We start from the raw sequence: 26,395 nt of genomic DNA, 5'->3' as shown, positions 1-26,395 counted from the left end.
GGACTTCCTAGTGTACAATTAACCTTTTTAGAATCACCATCCACTGTTGTGGGCAGATGCAGTGGTTAGCATTGCCACCTCACAGCAAGAGGTTGTCTGGTTTGATCCTTGGCTGGGGTGCCTTCTGTGTGGAGTCTGCATGTCCTCCCTGTGGTCGCGTGGGTTTCCTCCGGGTGCTCCGGTTTCCTCCCACATCCCAAAGACATGCTGTAGGTGGATTGGACACTCTAAATTGGTCCTAGGAGTGAGTGTGTGCATGTGTGTGCCTTCTGTGGAAGGTTAGGTGCCGGGCTGGCAACTCAGCACCATAAAACTCCACTTCCAACCATGAGTGGACAGGTGATCAGCTGTGGCGACCCCTAACTGGGAAAAGCCAAAAGAAGAAGAAGAAGAATCACCATCCACTGTTATAACCACTTCTGTAACATTTAAAAAGCAGTCAAATGTTTGTATCCTTTCCTTACTGTTTGTTCTCTTAAGGATCTTAGCTCCATCTTCAAACAGGTATAGGAACCATTTATTTCTGTAAAATTTACATTTACTGAAGTCTTCTTTTGTATAACTGGTTAATGCATTTACTGCCATCAGTGCTGTCTGGGAATCCAAAACTGTCTGATCTTGTTCACAATCCCCTAACTGCACTGAAATCAATAATTATCAAGGTGATATCTCTGTTTGCATTTTTAACAGTGTTCACTGCATGTGGATGTTGGGGAGTGTGATAAGTTTGTTGTTAGGTTTATAATGGAGATTTAATTATCTTTCATATTTTAATGGACTGAATGATAGTCTTGCTTCAGTATACCAAACTTGTTTCCATTAGCAATGATTGATTTACAGTAGACAAGCTGATTACTGAGTCAAACCAGTGTGCATGGTGTTGAATACTAATAAAGTTTTATTGTATAATTAACCAATAATCCACAACTGGGTGTAAGTGACAGAAGATTTTGCCTGTAGTTGATGTGGTTTGATCAGAAGGCTGATGTAATTATTTAAGGAAAAGTAATTGCGTACCTTTTTACATGTCAGTATTATATAGCCAAAAGCTATACAATGTGTGAAGAAATTAGACACTGTTATTTGTGCTAGCATGTCTAGCTGAGTTTTTGTACATAATTTCAGTTTAACCTTTGTATTGTATGCTAGCATGACTAGCTATGATGTAAATAAGTTCTTACATGTTGATTTTATAATCTGTTTGTACAGAACATTTTAAAGACTTGCATTTTTAACTGTGCATGTGTGTGATGAAACATTCTATTGCCAAATTGTCTCACATTCAGCTGATCTGCAGATGATGTCATCAGAATGTTGACAGTTGCTATGTGTTACTGTCAGAAGCTCAAAGACAGAAAGGAATTTTTAGAAAACAGCTGTTGGTTGATTTTCAAAATATGAAATGAAAATTAGAACTGGAATAGTTGTGACAGTTAGGCTAGTATATAAAAGAGCCTGCAGAAGGCAGTTAACAGTCAGTTGTCAATTATAGTTGCCAGTTGTGAGTTGTTCACAGATGTACTGTGCAGTGGATACTCAAAAGGACTCACCAAGAACTGTAAGCCTGCCTTTCCTCTGTTGTAGTAATTTAGTGAGTGTGGAAGAAAGGTGAAGAAGAGAGTACAGGCAGGATGAAGTGGGTGGAGAAGAGTGTCAGGAGTGATTTGTGACAGACATGTACCAGTAAGAGTGACAGGGAAGGTCTACAAGAGGATAGTGAGACCAGCTATGTTATATGGGTTGGAGACAGTGGCATTGACAAAAAGGCAGCAGACAGAGCTACACATGGCAGAGTTATAGGTTCATAGGTAGGTACTAGGCTATCTGCCCAAGGCATTTATAAGCCTAGCCAGAATGTGTTGGCTTTCACCTCCCTTTTAAATTAGTTTCCTGTGCCTCTGTCTAGCAGGGCCATTGAAGTGATCCTAGGGGCAAATTTACGATTTCCCATCCACTCATCAAGATTTCTCTTGAAGGGAGTCAGTGAGGGGCTCTGCCTAACATAAATTGGGATTCTATTCCAGTGTGAGGGAAGTCTCTGGGACAGGAATCTGTCCCTCCAGCATGTCATGTTTATTGTTGTGCTGAGGTTTAACTCGCTGGAGCATGTGGCTCTAAGAGATTTGGTTTTCTTGTGGTGGAGCATGTCCATTAATTCCGGGTTGGACATGGCCTTGTACATCAGGCAGAGATCTCCTCTGAGCAGGCAGTAAGCAACCAAGTAGAGCTGGAGTTTCTTTAGTCGAGCTGCATAGGACATCTGTTTGAGGCCCATGATCCTCTTGGTGAGGTACTTCTGTGGTCTTTCCAGCTGTTGCAGGTGTCGAGTAAGGTACATTCCAAATGGGGCATTGTACTCTATTATGGGCCTAATGAGTGATGAGTAGAGGGGCATGATGACCTCTCTTGATCTAGACGTGAACCCTTTCGTGATTAGGTGGGCTACATAGAAGGATTTTCTAACCACCTTGGCAATGTGATTATCAAAGGAGAGGTTGCTATCTACCTGGGTCCCCAGATCCCTAATTACATCTTCCGTACTTAGTGGATTACCACCTATGTGATAATTCGTGGGCACTTTGTTTTTCCCAAAGGGGATGACTATGCACTTTTTGGCATTTAGCTTGAGGCCATGGTTCTGACACCAGGTATTTGTCTCTGTGAGACCCTTCTGGAGGATGCCTGTGTCAGCCAGAGAATCGATTATGGACCCCAGTTTGCAGTCATCAGTGAACTTGGTCAGCCATAGTTTTCCCGTGCTTGCCTGTACCTCAGAGAAGTATATATCGAACAGGAGGGGTCCCAGGACTGAGCCCTATGGGACACCACTTGTAACTGGTTTAGAGTTGGACATGGCACCCGCAACTCTGACCATGTGAGTTCTATCCGTGAGCCAGTTGGCAACCCATCTCATGACATAGGGGTTAATGTTCAAGCTGGTGAGCTTATCTATAATGAAAGAGTGGGGAATATTGTCGAAGGCCTTAGCGAGGTCCAGGTAGGCTGTGTGGACTACCTTTCCCTCATCTATGACCTTGGTAACTGTTTCAAAAAGTCAACTAGGTTTAGGAGGCAGGATCTGCCTTTAACAAAGCTGAATTGGTTAGGGTCCAGTGTCTGGAGGTACCCAATGTCTTTGTTTATGAGTTCCATGATGATGCGCTCCATAGCTTTGCAGACCAGGCTAGTCAGGCTTATAGGGCGATAGTTCCCAGGATCTGTTGTGGCACAACCTTTGTGAAGCGGGATAACTGTTGCTGTACGCCATTCCTTGGGTACATAGCCTGTGGTAAGGCTGAGTTTGAACAGTGAATTTAGGTGAGGGTTTAGTTCATTTTGGAGCTTGTGTAAGACGCAGCCTGGGATACCATCCGGTCTCATTGATGCTGTGTTTTTGGCTTTGGATAGGGCTGTTTTCACCTGCGTGTCTGTGATGTCTGGGGCTCTACATTCTTCTGATGTTAAGATTTGCACTGGGTGTGACAAGGGTGGACAGGATTAGGATTAAGTATATTAGAGAGTCAGCCCAGGTTGGAAGATTTGGAGACGAAGCCAGAGAGGCAAGATTACATTGGTTTGGACATGTGCTGAGGAGGGATGCAGAGTATATTGTGAAAAAGATGCTAAGGATGAAGCTGCCAGGTAACATGAAAAGAGGAAGGCCTAAGATAAGGTTTATGAATGTGGTGAGAGAGGACATACATGTGGTTGGTGTGACAGAGCAAGATGCAGAAGACAGGAAGAAATGGAAACAGATGATCCGCTGTGGTGACCTCTAATGGGAGCAGCTGAAAGAAGAAGAAGTAGAAGTAATTTAGTTTAGATCAGGGACAATGCTCTTTAGTCAGATAGGAAAATTATAACTAATTAGTTAGATCATTTAGAGTTTTTCTAAATGTTGGATTTATATCCTTCAATATTGATTTCATTTTCCTGGTGATTGAGCTCTGTTGGTTTATTGGAAATTGCTGTTTTATACTTTAATCATTTTTCTCATTATTAAATATGTTTTTATTAACTTACATTGTGAGTGGTCAATCAGTATTTTCTTTAGTGATTTGAGAGTGTCTATACTTGCTTTGATAATTCCTAGGGCCACTCTGAAAGCCTGGCTGTTTAGGTCAGTTGTTACTATTTGTTTTAATATTTAATTTTCATAATTGGACACCCCTTTAGAAGGGCATGAAGACACTCTGATTGGTGGCAGCATTACTGTGTTATTTTGGGGAAGGAACATGGCTGGAAATCTGTCTCAGGCTTTCCCAGAAGTGTTTGGTTATGTGAGATTTAATTTATTTAAGTGTGAGTGTATTAGAGGTTTTAAACTGGGACATGTTGCTCTGAAGTGTGTAATAAGGAGTTTCATTAGGGGTGTACAAAAGTATACAGTCTATACGGGCTATACAGCATGTTCCTGTTGTGCTCTTAGGGAAAATTATGAAATATTACTCCTGCTTAAGTGACAGTCTCACGTTGGAGTCAGCAGTGAGGATTGAAGCTCCTTAGTTACTGACCCAGGATAGTAAGGGACATCACATTATTTGGTGGCAGTTCAGTGGAATATTATCTGGACATCAAATTAATTAGTGCCAGTGGTGTGGGATTTTGTAATGGATCTCAATAGCCTGTAGCTGTCATTAAGGTGTGCCCTCTTGACAGCCACAAAATAAACATACAGAATCTCAGTCTACCACAGTTTTATTTATTTTTAGTTAGTCAGTAAGGGACAGGAGCCAAGATGTCAGCAGAAGACTATAGTAAACTGACAAAGAACCGGTTGGCTAAGGAGTATGAAGACAGAGGACTGGTGCATGTCAGCCTGACTAAGAAAGCAATGATTTTAGCCTTAGTTGCAGCTTCAGCTCAGACCAGACATTTGGAGGATATCCAGTTTGGTTTTGGGGATGTACAGCCTGTCAAGACAGGACAGTCCACATTTTCTTCAGAGGACCTGAAAATCCATCTGGTATTAGAGAGACTGCACCTGGAGGCCAAATGACTGGAGACTGAGGCAATAATGTGATGTTTAGAAGCAGAGGAGAAGCAGCATCAATATGAACTGGAGGCTGAGGAGAAACAGTCTCAATATGATCAATATGAACTGGAGGTTTAGAATAAGCAGTGTCAATATGAACTGGAGGCCAAATGTCTTGAACTGGAATCAGCAGAGAGACTGCACCTAGAAGCCCAATGACTGGAAGTCAAACATTTAGAAGCCGAGGAAAACGAAAGACAGAGCTGGCATGAAGTGGAGCTTCTTGCCCTTAGACAGGGTCATGGAGGTAATGGGGGAAGGGAATAATTAGATCCCAGAAGCTGAAAAGGTCAGTTAACTTTTTCCTCAGTACAGGAATAGGGATGACTTTGATAGTTTTATTCATATATTTGAGATGGTATGTAGACAGTATGATGTTGACCATGAGCTCTGGGTTTGGCTCCTGACTCCCTTGCTCCATGATAAAGCTGTTCAGGCCATGTCAAAATTGTCTGATGTAGATTGTTTGAATTATGTTAAAGTTAATAACTGTCTTCTAGATTGTTTTACACCAACACCTGAAGCTTATAGAAAAAAAAACTTTTGTGAACACAGACGCAAGGTAGATGAAAGTGTACATGATTATATTTCTGACTTAAGTACTTATTTTCACAACTGGGTGAGTGGTTGTCAGGTCACTAGTTTTGGGGGACTGGCAGACCTTTTGGTGAGGGAACAAGTGATCAGTACTTTGCCTGATGAGATGAGAATCTGGTTAGCAGACAGAGAATGTAACTCTGCAGAGGAGGTGGGTAAAAAAGAGGATCTCTACTTAGCAAGCAGAGCACCAATGCATAAGAAATGGATACCCAGTGCTGCTCATAGACATAAAAGAACCCATGGGGGCAGTCTAAACCACTCCAACAGAGTACACTAGTAATAATACAAACTACTCGTCCAAGGACACAGTTAGGGATTAGATATTTCAAATGTAACCAGTGGGGCCACATAGCAGCCAAATGTCCATTGAGGTAAGGTGAGAAACAAAAGGTGAGGGAGCCAGCAAGTGGGGATGACAAACTGCCAGTGGTAAGTTGTTTAGAAACAATTGGGATGCTAAACTATCTGCAAAAATTATACTATCTTAGTAGATGGCAAACAGGTTACTGCTAAGAGAGACACAGCTTCTGATATAACCATTGTGAGGCCTGCAGTGGTTAGAGAAGAGCAGAACTTGCTTGGATAGTCCACGCCAGTCAGAGAGGGACCCCATTCCAAATACCTTTTGCTAAGTTTCATTAAGACTGGGAGGGTAGAAGCAAGCAGGTAGGTATATCTGAGGATATTACTGCAGAGGTCCATATAGGGAATGACTCTGATGATGCAGTACCTTGTGTACATGCAGTGACATGCAGTCAAGCTTGGAGACAGGCATGTAGGTCCAATAACCTAGGAGAGACCCAGACAGATCTCATACCTGAAGCTGGGATTGGCGTGGTAGCTGTTTTAGAGATGGAGCTACCCTATAGCAGTAAGTCTGAAAGTGAGACACAGCTGCTGGGAGGTACTGATGTTCCCTTGGACATGGTGACTGTAAGGATGGAGGTGAGTGACAGTACCCAGATTGACAGTGAGGTACAGGTGTCAGAAGTTACTAAGCTTCCTGCAGAAGGGAAGCTTGTAAGGGTCACAAATGTAGAGCTGAGACAGGCTCAGCTTATGGACCCTATATTACAAAGCTTGAGGGCGATGGCTAAAAAAGCACCTAAAGCTCAAGGAAGAGGGGAGTCTGTATATAGGAACAAAGAATTGTTGTATAGAAAGTGGACTCCTAAGGGAGGGCTGGAAGGTGAGGTAGTACAGCAGTTGCTAGAGCCTAGAGCCTACCATCTGCCACTTCTAGTTATGGTCCCTAATATTCCTTGTGCAGGTGGTATTGCGGCAGAGAAGGAAGGTTTGCTGTGCAGAAAGTGGGCTCCTAGGAGAGGGCTGGAAAGTGAGGTAGTATGACAGTTGGCAGAGCCTAGAGCCTACTGTCTGCCACTTCTAGCTATAGTCCTTGATATTCCTTGTGAAGGGGATATTGAGGCAGAGAAGGAAGGTTTGCTGTATAGAATGTGGACTTCTAAGGAAGAGCTGGAAGGTGAGGTAGTGCAGCAGTTGGTAGTGCTTACAGTCTACCATCTGTCACTTCTAACTATACTCCCTAATAATCCTTTTGCAGGTGACATTGATATAGAGAAGGTAGCAAATGCTCTGCTAGAAGTTTTCAGCAGGGTAGATCTTCTGAGGGACATACTGACTGATTGAGGTGTCAACTTCATTTCAGACCTGCTGACTTCTTTGTGGAAGCATTGTGGGGTGAAACATTTAGAAACCACCCCTACTATCCCCAGACTAATGGTTTTGTAGAGAGGTTAAACTCTACATTAAAGACTATGCTACTGGCATTTGCAGACCAGTTTAAAAGGACAGGACTGACCATTAAACCCAGTACATGTCAGGTGGGTATGGCAGAAGTCACTTACTTAAGACACAGAGTGGGGTGGTTAATATTAAGCCAGAACCTGTCAAAGTGGAAGCTATTCAAGTATGGACAGTTCTTTCTTACTAAAAAGCAACTGACAGCATTTCTGGGGAGAGCAGGGTACTATGGAAACATTGTGCCCAATTGTGGTGCAATGGCTGCACCCCTTACTGACCCAGCTAGGAAAAATAAATTGGATAAGGTAGTGTGGATCTCAGATTGTGGAGAGGCATTCCAAAAATGTAAACAGATTTTTGAATGACCCCCCCCCCCATGTTAGCCATCCTAGATTATAGTAAAGAATTTTTTTGTGAAAGTAGATGCATCAAATTGTGGGGTGGGGGTCTGTTCTCAGCCAAGCTTCCTGAGAAGGAGCAGAATACTGCAGTGGGGGTTAATAATGTCAATGCAAATGAATTACCCAGGAGGGGAGTGGGTAGATATTCCCAGACAGAGCCATTTTTTTCACAAGTCATTTTTCAAGGGTCACTTGAAAACAGTGTTTGAGTCATGGGGGGTATGAATAAATTAGACACTGTTATTTGTGCTAGCATGTCTTGCTGAGTTTTTATACATACTTTCATTTTAACCTTTGTATTGTATGCTAGCAGGACTAGGTATGACATTGTAAATAAGTTCTTACATGTTGATTTATAATCTGTTTGTACAGGATGTTTTAAAGACTTGAACATTGTCGTTTTGCATTTCTAACTGAGCATGTTTGTAAAGAAAGATTCTAAAGGCAAACTGCCTCACATTCAGCTGATCTGCAGATGATGTCATTGGAATGTTGACAGTTGCTATGTGTTACTGTCAGAAGCTGAAAGACAGGAATGAACTTTTTAGAAAACAGCTATTGGTTGATTTTCAAAATATGAAATGAAAATTAGAACAGGAATAGTTGCGGCAGTTAGGCTAGTCTATAAAACAGCTTGCTGAAGACAGTTAGCAGTCAGTTGTCAGTTATAGTTGCCAGTTGTTCACAGGTGTACTGTGCAGTGGATACCCAAAAGCACTTACCAAGAACTGTAAGCCTGCCTTTGCTCTGTTGTAGTAATTTAGTTTTGATTAGGGACACTGTTCTTTAGTCAGACAGGAAAATTATAACTAATTAGTTAGATCAGTTAGAGTTTTTCTAACTACTGGATTTCTATCCTTCATTATTGTTTTCATTTCCCTAGTGGTTTAGCTCTGTTTGTTTATTGAAAATTACTGTGATATATTTTTAATCATTTTGCTCATTACTAAATATATTTATTTTTATTAACTTACATGGTGGCTGGTATATCAGTGTTTTGACCATCCACAATGTAAGTTAATAAATCCATGACCATTTATTTATTTATTGTTTATTTATTCACATTTGTTTACCAAGTTAGTTGACTGGGCCTAAATAGACTCTTGTTTTCAGTTGATGTCCTGAGAGAAAAGCTCCAGTACAAAAATACAATTTACAATTAATGATAACACCTGTTGGAAGTTATAAAACAATAGAGAGTCATGAAAGATAGCAGTATAAATGCAAAAAAAGAAAGAATTATAATGCTGTACAACACAATTTAAAATAATTAAATGCAATATAATTTTGTGATATGTTATAACGCTGAAATGATGGAGTTATACCAAGTTACAAGGAAAACAAAATAATGTGTAGTATAAAACATAATATGAAAAATATATAAAATGAGTATTCATTACAGTATATAAACTATTGAAAAACAGTTAAGATGCTGATGGTAGGAAAAGAGGAAGTGAAGAGAATGGTAAGAAAAAGAATAAAGCAGGAAAGATAAGTAAAAAATACTAAGGGGAAAAGGAAAAAATATAGGTTAGAGAGAGTGAGTATTATAGGTGAGAGAAAGAGGAGAAGAATAAAGAATGGCAGCATGTATATGTATATGTTGTGAAAAATAGACTGGTGAAAAGACCAGAGCGGGATGAGGAAACAGAAAGTTGAATTCATAGACTGTATGACCTTTGATTTTATTGAAAATAGTAATTTGTGAATTCCTACTTTTAGGAAGGGTCATGCCAAGTTGGTTTATCAGAAAATGAGCAGAAGTATGGAATAGAGTTTGATGCTTTATATATATATAGGCACCGACAGAACCCAGCTGATGTGTTTAAATAATGGCATATGTCCATCTTTCTTGTTTGTGTAGTCTTTCTTTACTGGTTTCCACCGGTGGAGATGGAATACAAATGTACTGTGCATGTGTTGTTCATTTATGTTGCAACACTTGCACAGTGCATTAGATTGAATGCAGTTTGTGTCACTTTTTTGTTTTCTTTTTTACATTTTAGTAGTGTGCACATATTTTAATCTTTATGTGAGAATGCTTGTGAATGTTGACATCCTGACAATGAGTCTATAAATGTTTTAAATATCTTTTGACTTTGCTTTGTCTTTTATTATTCCTGGCTTTGGGGAAATCTTCCACCATCTTGATAACTGTTTTTATTTTCTCTTCTAAGTGGAGTAGAGTACACAGCAGCTGTAGTTATTTTTTTAAAGCTGCAGGTACTCGGACTTATTTTTGTATATAATTCTGGATTTACAACAGACATGCTTATTCATACCTCTCAACTTGTTTGCTTAAGAATTCTGAACAAATCCAAACTTAACAAATTTGATGCAAGCATGTCTTCATCTTGCCCCTGTTGCTCCTTTCCTAAAGCTGACCTTTTACATATTCTTTGGTTTTGCAGTTTCTCACATAAACTTTGGACCTCCTTGAAAGTAAGGTTACAGAAAATGGGATACCACAAATCCACTTTATCATGGGAAATTGCAATTTTACACATTCCTACAATGCTTCTCTCTAAGTTGGATACTCATGTGCTTATTTTTATTTGTTCGCTTATAAAATTGTACATTACCAAAAATTGGCTTGATCGTACTAAATTAAATTGGAAAACCTTTAGTTCAATGGCTCACATGTACATTTCTGCTAATAAATCTGTGTGGAAAAGTCCTAAGAAAAGGATTTTAAATAACAAAGCTTTAGAGAAGGTCCTCTACATTATTAATATTGATTACTAGTTTCCAAATTTATTGTCATATTTCACATTCAGGATTAATTTACTCTCATATTTTACTGTCTCATTTTGACTACTGTCTCATTTCAGATTTTGATTCTTGGTTACCATTTGTATATATTGTTTTATGTTGTTTGCCCTCACCTTCTTGAGTTGTTAGACATTTTACAAGATGTATTAATTTATTCAACTCCTATATGTCATTATTTTTTATACCCTGATTTTTGTTTTTTGTCACATTTTATAAATCAATAAAAGATCTTTTGAAAAAAAAAAAAGAATTCTGAACAAATTTAAAAATAATGGGGAGAAAACCTAAAATCAGGGATACTACTCTAATTAACTTAAAAATGTAATAGAACAGATTTTGAAACAAAATACATTTTTAGAACAATAAGAAGTATGAAACTCTAATGTTTGACAGTATTGACAGACTCCAGTCATCAGTGATTACAAGAAAATCTAAGACTTTGACAGCCTGGACAAAAATATGAGAAACATCAAGGATGTTCTGTACAATCAGGAACAGCTGATATGTATACACTAATTTTCGTGTGGAAAAGTCCATTAAGTGATAACTTATAGGATTTTCTAGGTACATCGTCAGGCGATCTAAAAACTATGGTATACCAACCACATAAGAAGCATCAGCAAGTATTTTATTGCATAACTGACTTTAGCTTGACTTTTTTTGTATATTTAATTTACAGGATAAACAGGGCCATGCTTTACATCAAAGCTATGTAACACTACTAGATGAAAAATGATAGCACTGTGGAAAGAAGCGAAAAGAGAAAATTGCTTGACCAGGAAAGGTATACAACATTTCTGTCAAGTCCAAAGCTTAGAACCATCAACTATTACATAAACACTGTAACCCTAGAGTGGTTGGAGCTTTACTGATTTTAAACAAGAAAAACAAAATAATGTTTTTGTCTTGAAAAAAAATCAAAGACTACATTTTTTAATTAGTTTTTCATTTGTATACCACTCCCTGAATCTTTAGATTTTCCTAGTTCCTGGTGATGTAACAGATGAAACAGTAGTTGAGCATATAATAAAGGAAAGTATTACCAAGTTTGGGCAGCTAGATGTGCTGATTAACAACGCTGGAATAGTTGGATATGCAACAATTGAAAACACCAGCCTGAAGCAGTTTGACACAATCATGAAAACGAATGTCAGGTATGAGTTTTTTTATCAGTAAGTTTGTTGTATTCATTATGTCTTGTAAACCTATTACTAAATAAATAGTGATTTTTGTCTGTCTTAGAAATTATGCTATATTTTATATCATTTCGGTCTTAGTTTTATCCATTTATATATTACAAATAAACTACTGAACTACTGGTGTTTTATTTGATTTCCATATAAATTTGTGCTGTGATTCTAAAAATCATCAAAATAATTTTTTTTCCAAAGCTGTTTTTAAACAAAAGAGTGTTCTCATGTGTCTTTATGCATGAAAACACTCATTTCTTACAAAGGTCAAAGATAAAAAAAAAATCTATAAAACACCCCCCCCCCCGAATGTGGAATGTGCATTAATTAGACATGCAAGCATCTTCCAGTTACATCATTGGATGAGTAGCCACTAATTCTTGTTACTTGCTAATCTATTACATTAACAGCTTGGCAAAAAATGTGGTTGGTTAGGTAGCTAGGATGGTGTGTATGCATTTATTTTACCAAACTGTTAATGTTACATGTTGGCAATTGTCTAATTACTTTACAGTTGTGTAAGCATTAACATGAAGACCAGTTGGCAGCTACTTACCCAATAATATAATTGCATGCTATTTACACAGCTAATTAATGCAAGACAAGTAGAGGTTTATTTCCATATTTAGGGGCAAGTTTTCAAAGTTATGTCTTTTTTACATTAATTATTTTAAAAATGTTTGTTGTTTAATAGGATAATGTTTGCATGCATGAAGGTACATGCAAACACGCTTCTGTTGAAAAACAAAGATTCAGAAAACACAATTATAAGTGATCCTTTAACTCCTTAAATAATGTATATTGTTTTTCTTACTGCTTACTGTGGTATTGCTTTCTGCTGACCTTATGCATAATTAACTCATTTAAGTTGGTATTGCCTTTTTGGATACTTCTAGTAGACATCCATAGCTCCTTATGTCATCCAGACTTTTTTGGGCATGGCTTCATTTTCTAAGTGACTCTCCAGCTAATAATAATATGCATTATTAGAACATGCAAGGAGTTATTAACAAACTGACACTGAGTTTGTTAATTAGGATGTCCTACAACAGAGAAATTAATCACTGTTTATTACTTATTATTCATATGTTCATATTTATGGTCCTATCTTCATAACAGAGAGTCCCACATGTTATTGAGGTGTATGGTGAGATATGCCATGGTGGGAGACAGGAAAGTTAATTGTCAATGTCCACTTATTTCACAATATAACCTGATATATTACTTGTAGTTTGTTAATATTTATGAAAATAAAAAACAGTATTTCCATTAAGTACGTAATACTTCAAAAACAAGTAACTTAGAGACTGTTGCATGATATTAGGTGAAACCTTAGATGTTGTTGAAGAAAACTGTCTTTCATATTTGTAGTGTAAGTTGCACATCTTTTCAGAAATATTCAGTGTTATTTATATTCCTAATTATACAATTACGCATGTTTTCATGCAATATATGTCTAGGTTATCCAGCTTTGAAGATATGAAAAACTGTTTGAAAAAGTTTAGCAAAAATATAAATTTGGGTTTGTATGCATTATAATATACTATAGTATTTACCGAAAGACTATGAATGCTCTGACTATTATTACTGCAAAGAATACTTCTTACTGATAGGATTGCAATTTATAGAGTTGTAATGGCTTTTATTGTTAATAAAATATTTACTTTTGTTTATTTTATCCTTTTCAGTTTTATTTTTCAGAAAATTCTCTGGAATGCAAGATGTGTATAGGCTGCTAGAGGTGTAACATTCTACACCATTTAAATGCTAATGAGTTAATAGGGAAATTTATTCCTACTGTATTCATCTACAACATATCCAAGCACAACCTATGATACATGCACATAAATTTAATTGTGTACAGTAAAATGAGGACTCCTTATTAGAAACAATTATTTCCATTTTTACTGTGGACATTTTATTTATTTGTTTATTTATTTAACATTTGTTTTCTAGGAACGTCCAACTTGGAACAAAGCCAATTTTCAATGGAGGCCCAGGGAGAAATGATCCAGACGTATGTCTTTGTAGTCTGGGAGAAACCGAATACCCAGAGAAAACCCACACAAATGCTGGGAGGACATGCAGACTCCTTGCAGAAGTCACTTCAGTCAAGAGTCGAACCGGAGAACCTCTTGCTGTGAGGCAACAACGTTACTGCTGCAATGATTAGCATTATTGCCTCAGGTGCTTGGTCCTCTGGTTCAGTTCCCAGCAAGAGTGCTTTTTGTGTGAAGCCTGTATGTCCTTCCTGTGTGTGCCTGGGATTTTGCCAGGATCATCATTTTCTTCCCACATACATGTCAAAAGGTGAACTGGTGATCCACTAAATTGCCAGTAAGTTTACTTACTGTAAGACTTGGCCTCCTCCTGACTCAAAAGGTGATAAAGTGGGTATAGGAGAATGAAAGCATGAAAGACACATTAATTATAAGCACAAGGTATACATAATAAATCCACATCACACTCTAGCTACTGAGTTTTAATTGTAATGTTTCTGTTAATAATTTTACACAAATGCTTAACAAAATCGCCATCCTTGTTGATTGTATATAATTATTATAGATAAAGGTGTGTATATATATATATATATATATATATATATATATATCGGTATACATGCATTTGAGAAAATGGCAGAACAGAAGGCCAATCGGAAAATGCTCGACTGCAGTTCAGCAAATTCACATAATTGCGAATACAATGTAATTGACCCATGGTAGCACTTGTTTAGGTGGTAGAGTGGTCGGAATTGTCGAATTTGGTGTTTTGTTTTACATTCCGACCGTTTGGCAGGGGGAGATTCGACATTTTCGGTCGGTTACACCGGATTGAGGAAAGGTCTTTCGCTCAAATGCATGTATTCCATATATATCATATGCCAGATGTTAATCAGTGTTTGATATACTTGTCGCTGTTCTTTTGGTAATTTTGGAAATACAGAACTCATGTAGGTATACATAAGCATATGTTTATGAATTACATAACAGACTATATTTAGTAAAGTATGCTGGCTTACAAACTATTTATTCATTCATTTATTGCATTTGTTTAATGGGGAAGTCCACTGGTCCTGAAATGAGACCTTTTTCAGTGGAGGCCTGGGGAGAAAAGCTCCACATTTAATTACATACAAGGAAAGTTTACACAACAATACAGAGTATATAAAACATTAGTAGTACATTAAAATAAAATAATAACTAACATTTTCTGGGACTAGGCATATTAGAATTCTTAGACTACCAGATAAAGTAAGACATAAGAGAGTGAAAGGGGACCAAAAGTCTGCAGGCTTAGAATCTCTTCCTGGCTAAAGAATATTAATGAAACCACACTGATCATTTTGGTCTACATCTGACATAAATGACTGAGTCGAGCACTTCCAAATGCTTACATATAATATGCAATCTATTTTAAGCAATGATACAGGTGTAGAGGATGACAGATCCTATGGTTTCATATCTTGTTTGACTAATAAAGCAACATCATTATTGGCAAGGGAAGTACTTCCTCTTTATTTGCAGCTTTTGAACACCTTGTGCCACCATATTCCTGCCCATTGTGGGTGATTATTACAAAATCCAGCAAAAGAGCCATTAGTGCCAGGCAACTGCTTGGTTTTAAGTCACTGGACCACCTCCAAGAGCTCAAGTCTGGTAATGGGTTGTTCTAATCTCTGAGCGTTGGCATCTGTCAGGGTTTCATACTTCCCTGCTTTAGGAAATCTGGAACAGACTAGATGGATGCAACTTAACCAGAGTCTGACATAGATTGATAAAACATTCTGAATTTTTGTAATGCATTTTAGTGCAACTTAACCAGAGTCTGACACAGATTGATAAAACATTCTGAATTTTTGTAATGCATTTTAGTTCAAAGCCTAAACTGTAGCCACTTCAGTCTCCTAGCCCTGGGCCTTTGGACACATAGAATAAAAATGAAGTTTGAGTTTCATGTGTAATCAGCAGTATAGAATCACATTTTTTGAAGTCTGCATTTTATATCACTCAATAGGTATCCATATGCAAGATCTCTGGTCTACATAAAGGTCTTACATAGTTGTTGTTCATAGGTGTGTACTAGGCTAATGGCCCTGGAGCCTTTACAAGTCTAGCCCATAGGATTACCCTGGCATCATGCCACCCGACCTTAGTTTCCAGTGCCTTTGTCGAGTAGAGCCACTGGAGTGATCCCCAGAGTGAATTTTCTATTTTCCATCCACTCCAAGATTTCTCTTGAAGAGAGCCAGTGAGGCACTCCACTTGACATGTACAGGAAGTTTATTCCATATCATGGGCAGTCTCTGGGTTATGAACCTGTCCTTCCAGCTTGTTCTGTTGATTGTGGTAATGAGATTGAGGTCTCTGGAGCATGTGGTGCAGAAGGATTGGGATTTCTTTAGATGTAGCATTTCTAATAGAGCTGAGATAGACATGGCTTTGTAAGTCAAGCAGAGATCTCCTCTAAGTAGGCGATATGAGACAGAGAATAATTGGAGTTTTTTTGAGTCTGTCCATATAGGATAAGTGTTTAAGGCCTAGGATCCTCTTTGTGAGATACTTTTGCGGCCTCTCCAATTGTTGCAGGTGTCTAGTGAGGTACATGCCAAATGGGGCATTGTACTAGATGATTGGCCTAATGAGGGAAGAGTACAGGGAGACAATGACTTCTATCTTCTTGAATGCAAAACACTTAGTAATGAGATGTGCCACCTAGGACTTTCTAACCACAGTGGCAACGTGGTGGTCAAAAGAGAGGTTGCTATCAACCTGTGTTCCCAGATCTCTTATAATGCCTTCTGTGTTCAGTGGACTACTATCGTTGTGGTAATTCATGGGAACCAGGTTTTTCCCAAACAAGATGATGACACATTTTTTAGCATTGAGCTTAAGGCCATAGTTCTGACACCAATCGGTGGTCTCAGTGAGGCCTTTCTGTTGGATGTCAACATCACTTGGGGAGTTAATAATAGCTCTCAACTTACAATTGTCTGCAAACTTTGTCAGCCAGAGTCCCTTCGTGTTGGTCTGGACTTCAGAGAAGAAGATACCAAACAGGAGGGGACTCAGGACCGAACCCTGTAGGACTCCACTCGTGACTGGTCAGCAGTCTGACTTGGAGTCAGCTACTTTCACACTGTGGGTTCCATCTGTGAGCCAGTTTGCAATCCACCTAGTGATACAGGGGTTGATGCCTAGCTTAGTGAGTTTTTCTGTGATTCCTGAGTGGGGAATGGTATCAAACGCCTTGGCCAGGTCAAGGTTGTCTGTAAGAACCACCTTGCCTTCAGCCACAGCTCTGGTGACTGACTCAAAGAAGTCGACCAAGTTGAGCAGGCATGATTTACTCTTCACAAAACCAAACTGTGTGGGATCCAGAGTTTGGAGATTCCCTATTTCCTTGTTTATTAGGTCCCTGATGATGCATTCCACAGCTTTGCATATCAGACTCATCAGGCTAATGGGACAATAGTTCCCAGGGTCTGTAGTTGCTCCTCCTTTGTGGAGAGGGATGACTGTAGCAATGCGCTGTTCGGTAGGGAAAAAGCCTGAGGTGAGGATGTGATTGAACAGGGCACACAGGTGAGTTATCAGTTCACTCTGTAGTTCATGTAGAACACAGCCAGGGGTATTATCAGGTCCCATAGAAGCTGTAATCTTAGCTTTGGACAGTACTGTTTTAACCTGTGCAGCAGTAATACTGGGTGCATCTACTGGTATTGTGATTGGTCCTTTGGTGGGGGAGAGAGGGGTAAAGTTGGCACTGAATCTGTTGGCCAGTATATTGGAAATATCTGTTGGCTCGGTATAGGAGGTTCCACTGTGTGGTAGCTCTGAGCAAATCTGGGCATTGCCGTGGAGATTCTTTACATAACTACAGAAGGTCTTGTGGTTGTTTTTACTATCTGCTGCAATTCTGTTTTCATAGCTTTAGAGGATTTGATGAGGGATCTCAACTTTTTGTTGAGGCTGATAAGGGAGTTTTTCCAGTCTTTGGACTTCACCTTATTCTGCATCAGTTTCTGCCTTCTGTTGTAGAGTTTGTTTATGGCAGGGGACCACCAGATTGTTTTCTGTTTTCTGGAGTAGAGCATCTTGGTTCTGTTGGGTATGCTGAGATCCATGCATCTGTATACGTGTTCGTATATGGCATTAGTGTATGGTTTGGCAGTCATGCAACTGTTTTCCATTTGCATGTGTGCCGTGAAGTTATCCACCTCTGTTTTTAGGAGCCCAAAGTTAGCTTTGGAGAAATTTTCAAGGTGATTAGTTTGTGGTCAGATCTAACCAGGGAGGAGTTGATTATTGTTGTAGAGCAACTGTCGCCCATGTTAGTAATGACCAGGTCAAGGATGTTGCTACCTCTACTGGGGATAAGAACGAGCTGGTCCAGGGCATTGGAATTAATGAATTCCAGGAAACGTTGGGTAAGTGTATTGGTACATGAGTAGTTTTCCCAGTTAATGGAGGGGTAGTTGAAGTTGCCTAGTATGAGAGTGTCAGGTTGGACACTAATATTCTCCAGGGTGCTTAGAAACATGGAGTGTGAGTCTTGGGACATAGTTGGGGAATTATAGCAGGCTATAACCTGAACCATTGTCTTACCCAATGTTAGCTGCACCTGAAGTATCTCTGATTTGTTATATTGGGCTACCAGTCTGGAGGTGTGTGTATCCTTTATGAATATGGAGACACCACTGCCTTTGGAGCTTCAGTCAAAGTTCTGGGGCAGAAAGATGTGGAATGAGTTATAGCCTGGTAGTGCAGGGGTGCTTTCTGTTGCCTTGAACCAAGTCTCTGTTACAGCACAAATGTTAATGTTCTGCATTTTAAGGAGTGCTTCAAGTGAGTGCATTTTGAGATTTAGACTTATAGCATTGAGCAGCATGACCCTCAGATTGCATTTGTTTGTAGCTGTTACAGTGGTAATTTGGTCTTTGGAACACCGCCTAAAAAAGGCCCTATAGGGGTGGCAAGAGCCTTGGCCAGTATCCAGAAGCCCAGGGGTGACAGATGCAGGCCATCTCTGTCAAAGCATAGGTCTGTCAGTCATGTCATCCCAGGCAAATACTGGATCCCCTTAGAATGACACCAGAAACTTAGCCGATTGTTGAAATCAATCATTTTCAGCTTCTACTGTGGTATCATTCTGGGTGATGGTAGGAGGCTGCTCAGGGCTAGGGTCATACCCACCTGGGCTATATAATCCGAGAGCACCTCCATGTCTCTTTTTATGCAGTCCAGGGAGGTACATCTCAGGTCATTCACACCCACATGTACAATGACAGAGTCATATTTGTACCAGTTGTTGAGGGACCTGAGTGCGTGCGTTATGTGGTGGAGCCTGGCACCTGTCTTTCTCCTTATTCAACCTAGTGAGTGGGACATCAATGTGCCTCACTATTGAGTCACCTATGACTAGTGTGTTGGGCATGCTGCTTTGCCTTAGGGGCTTTGGTTGAGTGGCTCACTGTTTAGGAGAGTTATGTGTCTCGTGATTAGTGTTGTGTTGTGGTGGTCGAGTGTGTTTCTGCCTTGGAGGTCTCTGCTGTTTGGGTAAAGTTTTATTGAGAGCCTCCATGAAGGTGGATGTGTGGTTGTGTTTTTATGTGAAGGCAGTGCTGGTGTGTGTTCTGGAGGGCTATGTGTTCCATCTGGTGTGGCGCAAGTGTTGACCTTCTCCTCTTGACCAGCTATTCTGGTCTTGGCTGGAGAGTGCGTGGCTTCCAGTTTGGATATATAAGAGCATCCCTCACAAGTTTGAGTGTTGGGAAGTATACATGATGCAGTTGCTACATTGCCTCAGGATGCCCAAGTTCACCAGATTAATAGGAAAAAGCACAGAGAACGGACCTTTAGACATGCCTGGAGGGGTGGGCATTAATAATAATTACTGGAGCTGTTTCCTTGTAAAGATCTTTTAGGTGATCTAATTTCTGATGCTAATACCTCCCTAAGTGTGTAGTCCATTTTGCAAGTGCACTTTTGAATAGCATTTCTATGCATCCCACTAGATCCTAGATCCTATGGATGTCCCCATCCTCATGTGTCTTTTTATATTTATCTGTTAGTTCTTCCCTTTTACTGTTAAAAAGTCTTGATATCTGATAATAACTTTGTATAATCTCTATGCTTCGGGGGGGGGGGGGGTGTGATTGTACAAAGTTTAAGGAGTAATGCTCCAAGATGGAGTTTGAAGTTACATGAAACATGTTAACACCATCAGCCGGTGCATGATATCAACCGCCTAGCAATGATATTACAGTCATGATGCCTGACAGAACATAATTTGTATCATGCTGGTGGTAAGCAGGCTGTTCCCCAACATTTACTACATTTTCATCCCGGATTAATGTGTAAATATGTTTACTCAGGGTAGATATTCTGGGTAGCTGTGGCAAATTGATATCATGAAAGTAGTGCTAAATATACAGTTGTAGTCTCCAGACAACAAGAAATCTCTTACCTACTGACTCTAGCAAATTATACAGTATCCACCTTTCTTCTGCTATACCCACCAATACCCAGATGTTGCTAAATGTACACTATGGTGACTGTCATGCTACTGTAGCAGTCTTGTATGGCTGCTTTAGGTCGTGCTCCTTTTTCCAAGATGGTGGTCGGCTAGTTAGCACCCTAACCACGAGCTCCTACCGTTAATTTTTATTTTATGTAGCCTTAACTGTTTCTTAATGGTAGTAATTATTACTCGCTGATATAAGACGCTAATATAATATACCTGAAGTCGTTTGGTGGTCTGTTCTCTGGTAAAAACTGTATTTTTACCTTTAACCAGTTTCTGGGATAAGGAATACGAGTATCCAAGAGGCCTGTGTGAAAATTTTGTGCCTGACAGGATTCGCGCTTCTAGCAGTTGGCCCTTACTTCTGTTCTGTACATCGGTATCCAGGTATGACAGAAAGTGCGGAGAATATCGATCCCCTGAGTACCAAGGCAAAAATCTCCTCAATTCTCTCCTGAGAAAGATAACACTTGTAAAGGTTGAGAACTTCAAAAACAGTTGTGGATAGTAGTTCTTCAAATAATAAAACAAATGCTAAGACAAAAACTGAACCGAATCTTCACATCGACGATCTGAAAGTAGCGCTTCAACCAATTCATGATGCTATCCAGGTTATATCTGACCAAATGTCTGGTCTTACTAAATCTATTAACCAGTTAGTACAAAGAATGGACACGCTAGAGCAAAAAACACAAAATAATGACTTTAAAATTAGTCAAGTGTCTGATGTAACAAAAAACAATTCTGTGCTTATTGAGGAATTACAAACTAAACTAACAGATCTTGAAGCGAGAAGCCGACGTAATAATATTATTATTAGGGGGCTACCTGAAACATATGATAACCAAAACCTTATTTTAATTTGTGGTCAGATTTTCAGTGCACTTTTGGGTCCGAGTTTTACAGCTGATAAAATAATAATTGAGAGGGCACATAGAGCCATTAGACGTAGACAGGATTCACAAATCCCTCGCATCATCTATACCAAACTGTTGAACTTTCAGGATGTTCAAAATATTCTACAGTCAGCAAGAAAGCAAAAATATTGGTATGGAACAGTCATAAAATTACTTTTACTCAAGACTTGCCACACCAAATAAAATTGAATAGGCAGAGGTTAGCTCCCTTTTGTGCTGATTTAATTAAAAGAAATATAAGGTTTCAGATGAGATACCCGAGTGTCCTTTTATTTACATATAAAGAGACTAAATATTCAGCTTTAGTACACCGTCTGAAGCTAAAGATGCTTTTATTAAAGCCTTCAATTCTTATCCAGTGTTATAAAAATGTATTTGGTTAACTCTTAGTTTGCCTTACAATTGCGCTGTGGAGAAATGCTGTTCGTTTACAAGTGCTGATATATGCAAGTGTTTTATGCGAGTAATCATTTGTTCAACATGAGTGGTTGTTCAAGGACTATTTATCTAGGCTGTCAAGATTTATCTTTTGGCAAATATACAAACAAAGTAAGTAAGCCTTGCTGTTGGTTTAACACTGATTTTGGTGTGGCATGATTTCTTTGTTAACTTGAACTATAAAGTGAGAAAACTCGAGTAGGCGTTGGATGACTGTATGATTCTTCAGATGCCAGTAAACAACATGGTGTTCCGGAATTGGTGACTGTAAATGGTGTCATGATTAGTTCTGGAGATTATTTTCCTGATACATTTCCTCCGTGTGGAGTTGCGTGAGAATTCTGGCTCTCATTTAACTGTAAAAGGCGGAACCACTGCTTATGATTCTGTCGCTGAGATGCTGATATGCTTTGCTTCATGTGGTTCTCACTTCATGAGGTTTCCTACAGTGACAGTTCATTGTTCTGGACTTCATTCTGTAGTTATTTAAGAAATGGTGGATACATTTTCTCCGTGTGGAGTTGAGAATTCTGGCTCTCATTTAACTGTAAAAGGCGGAACTTCTGCTTATGATTCTGTCGCTGAGATGCTGATATGCTTCGCTTCATGAGGTTCTCACTTCATGAGGTTTCCTACAATGACAGTTCATTGTTCTGGACTTTATTCTGTAGTTATTTAAGAAATGGTGGTATAGTTTAATATATATCTAATGTATTACTTGTTAATGTCTGCCTTAATGCATGCGGTGGGGTCTGGTTTACATGACTCAGTTAGGATATAAATGCTTCTCACAGTTTTTTCATGGGGTATTTGCAACTTAGTTCAGTATGTGCATGTATTATGTCCAGTGTTCTTATATGTCGATTTCTTATCTTAAATTCTAATTTTTACTAGTGTTGTTGAATATGCACTAAAATATAATCTTAAAATTTAAAATATAATCTTAAAGTTATTTTAGGTATGTACCATAAAAATGTTTACATTTTATAAATAATATTTTTTTAGTTTTAATTTTTTTCTGAAAAATCGCATATTTATAGGTTATAGTTAGTTAAGTTAATTTTACTTTTCCTTTTATTTATGGCTAATTTCATTGTTCTGGATATGATCTCGGGTGTTGGTTTATGCGTTCTAACATGGCTGTGTCTTGGAAACATTGTGTGATGTATATATGTACATATTGTTGGAGTATTAGTTTGTTACTTAATTTTTATTCTTTCTTTTGTTATAACAAGAATTATTATGCTAGCATTTCAAAAGCTTCACAGATGTATTATATATTATTTCCTTCCATTAGTTTTGAGGGGTGGGTAGGCACTGGGAGGTTTGGAAGGATTCTCTTTGCTGTCATATTTTGTTTTTCTTTGTCCCTTTTCTATTCTTACCACTGTCATTTTATGATTATAGATAAAGGAAAGTATGGAAAATACAGGAGAAGATTGAAAATAAAAGTCAGCTATGTATTTACTTAATAAAATGAGCGCTTTTGGTTTTACAAAGTCACCGTCTTTATTTTGTTAGGCTTTTCCTTTCTTCTAAAATAGGTGTATACTAGGCCTACTAAGCTTATTGTATTATGACTTTATATATAGATTCGTGGAATATTAGAGGGTTGCAAAATAAGTCTAAAAGGCTTATCTGTCACTTGATTTTTAAATCATATGCTAATATATGTTTCCTTCAAGAAACACATTTGTATGATAGGGATTGGGCAGGAGTAAGAGAAAAGAAATGGGTGAAACTTATTATTTCTTCAGGTAATAGTTCTAGTGCTAGAGGAGTAGCGATAATTATTAAAAATCTTTCCAGGGTACCATACTTAATATAAGGTCTGATGTAAATGGTAGATGGTGTTTTCACATCTCAATTTCCTAATATTAATAAACCTATTCTATTTTTTAATTTATATGGCCCGTGTTCTCAGCAATATATTTTTATTGCAGAAATTCATAATATTTTAGCAACCTTTAAAGACCATTATATTATAGCTGGGGGTGATTGGAATGCTGTTATTGATCCTATTGTAGATCGTTCTAATAAATCTTCCTATTATTGGTACAATACCCAATCCTCCTCTGCCTTGGAAGATTTGATGTTTGACCTTAGTCTTACTGACCCTGTTTCTTTGAAGGACCAGATAACGAAAGAGGAGTTATACACTTATTATTCAAAATGCTCCAAATCTTGGTCAAGATTGGACTTCTTTTAATCTCGGAATTTCTTACACACTTTGATATTGTTCTATTCTTGGATCCGAGATCCATCTCTGATCACTCTAAGATTTCAATAAATATTAACCCTATTCAAAAAAAAAATTCCCCCTCTAAATATAATAATTGGACACTCAATAATAATTTACTTCGTAATAAAGACATTATTCAGGAAATTACTGAAATACTATCTAATCTTACCCTTAATCTGGATAGTTCTGATATACCCTTAGATATACAATGGGCAGCCTGTAAAGCCTATATGAGAGGTATTTTAATTAATAAAGCCTCTTTTCTTAAAAGGAAATATAAAGACAAAGAAATGGAACTTACAAATAAACTTCTCGAACTAGAAAAACAACAAAAATTAAATGTAGATCCCAATAGAGATAATTTAATAAATGACTTACAATTCCAATTACTTCAACTACATAAACAGAACCTAACCATTTTTGAACAAAGGATGATTGCAACCTACTCTGAATGGGCACAAACTCCATCTAAATTTCTTGCAAAATTAATTAGAAACAATCAAGAACCTCCTAAGATATCTCGCTACACCTTAATAATAAGATTTATAACTCTGACCAAGAAATAATACAACTTTTTTCTGACATATATTCTAATGGAAGTACAAGTAGTACTACGCATAAAAATATGATTGAGTTTCTTAATTCTATTAAATTTCCCTCCATAAGTAAAAGTCAAGGTGACTTGCTTTCAGCTCCTATAAGCCTACAAGAAATTCAAGAAGCTATCTCGAATCTTAAGGCAGGAAAATCACCTGGTCCTGACGGATTTACAGCTGAATTCTTTAAAACTTATAACTTATTGATTTCTTCTATATTATTAAAAGTATATAATTATGTAATAAAACATGGTATCTCAGATCTTTATTGGAATACTTGAAAACGATTTTAATTTTAAAAATCAAAAGGACAAATCAGATCCGCACAATTATCGCCCATTTCTTTGATTAATATTGACATTAAAATTTTAGCCTCTCTTTTAGCAAATAGGCTTAGGAAAATTCTTCCTTCTATAATATCCAAGGAACAATCAGGCTTTATGTCAGGTAAACATACTTGGGATAATACCTTAACTTTAGATTCATTAATGCATATTCTGAAAAAAGACAAAAATCCAATTTATGCCTTGATATTAGATGCATTTAAGGCTTTTGATAGGGTTAACTGGATGTTTCTTTTTCTTTCCTTATCATATTTCAATATTCCCCCTTCTTTCATAGATATGATTAAAGTTTTATATAATAACTCCTCGACTTGCTTGTGGATAAACAAAATTTTATCAAAACCAATACGAATAACTAATGGTACTAGACAGGGTTGTCCGCTATCTCCTTTCCTTTTTAATATATTCATTGAACCCCTATTTCTTTATATAAAATCAAATACATTTCATGTGATTCCTAGAGTAATGAATACTATAGTTTCTTTGTCAGCTTTTGCTGATGATTTAATTATTTACTTTCAACTTCCTAACACTGATCTTCATAAGATTGAATCCTCCATTGAGGCCTTTTCTAAAGCTTCAGATTATCAAGTTAATTTTCAGAAATCTCACATCTTTCCTATAAATCTTCAGGGATATAATCCAAGTTATTTTCCCTTGTCTTCCTTTAAAATTACTTTCGATATTAAATATTTAGGGATTTCCTTTAATCATAATGTTTCATCTACATTTCAAAATAATCTCCTTAAATCATGGTCCAAAATAACTCTCGATATTCTTAGGTGGCAGAAGTTGAAATTATCTCTCTTGTCTAAAGCTGCTATAATTAAAATGAATATTCTACCTAAAATTCTCTTTCAATTCAACTCTGTAGATCAGGTAATACCAAAGTCTTTTTTGACTAAAATATGTAGGGATTTATCTAAATTTATCTGGTATCCAAAATCTGTGAGAATTGCATATAATAAACTAACTATTCCCAAATCGGGTGGAGGACTGGGACTGCCAAATTTTCAATTATACTACTTCATCATTTCGCAAGTAGGTTATTATGTATTTCCAAATTTAAATTAGTAGATTATAATTCTTATCCCTTATGGTCTAAAATATGGTTTCAACATGTTATAAGTCTGAATTTGAATCGAGGCCCTCCTTTTCTCGTAAAAGATTCCTTTAAAAATCTCAAACTCTCAAATAATTTAAAACATAAGATTATTATTTTTCAAAACTTAATGAAACTTATAAATTTGGATAAAACCTTTCCCTTACTTCAACCCTTACATCTAAATCCTAATATTACAATTAATAATCTTCCTGTTAATCTTTCTAAATTCCGGAAATTAAAAGCTTAGTGGTCTGGGATTTACTTAAACATAATAATGAATCATTATCTAACCTATGTGTGATATTGAAGATAAATAAAAAATATTTATCGATAAGCAGACAATTGAGAGATATTATTAAGTATAAATTTATACATCTTTTTGATAATGGACAAAATATATCCTTATTAGAATCTGTTTTGCATAATCTTACTCTACCCAAGAAAATGATTTCTAATTCATATAAACTT

General features: G+C 37.6%; 1 protein-coding gene across 1 annotated transcript in view; it reads left to right on the top strand.

Moving 5' to 3' along the window:
* LOC122806322 (3-oxoacyl-[acyl-carrier-protein] reductase FabG-like) overlaps positions 1–26,395 on the top strand; it is a 246,443-nt gene that overhangs the window by 27,167 nt on the left and 192,881 nt on the right. The window contains exon 3 of the mRNA XM_044076640.1: positions 11,548–11,726. Coding sequence (XP_043932575.1) covers positions 11,548–11,726 — 179 coding nt within the window. The remainder of the gene's footprint in view (positions 1–11,547; positions 11,727–26,395) is intronic.

The sequence above is a fragment of the Protopterus annectens genome, chromosome 7.part0 (genome assembly GCF_019279795.1).
Source record: "Protopterus annectens isolate FY-2018-M chromosome 7.part0, PAN1.0, whole genome shotgun sequence".
NCBI classification, from domain to species: Eukaryota; Metazoa; Chordata; order Ceratodontiformes; family Protopteridae; genus Protopterus; species Protopterus annectens.
This window is presented reverse-complemented; position numbering and strand designations above follow the sequence as displayed.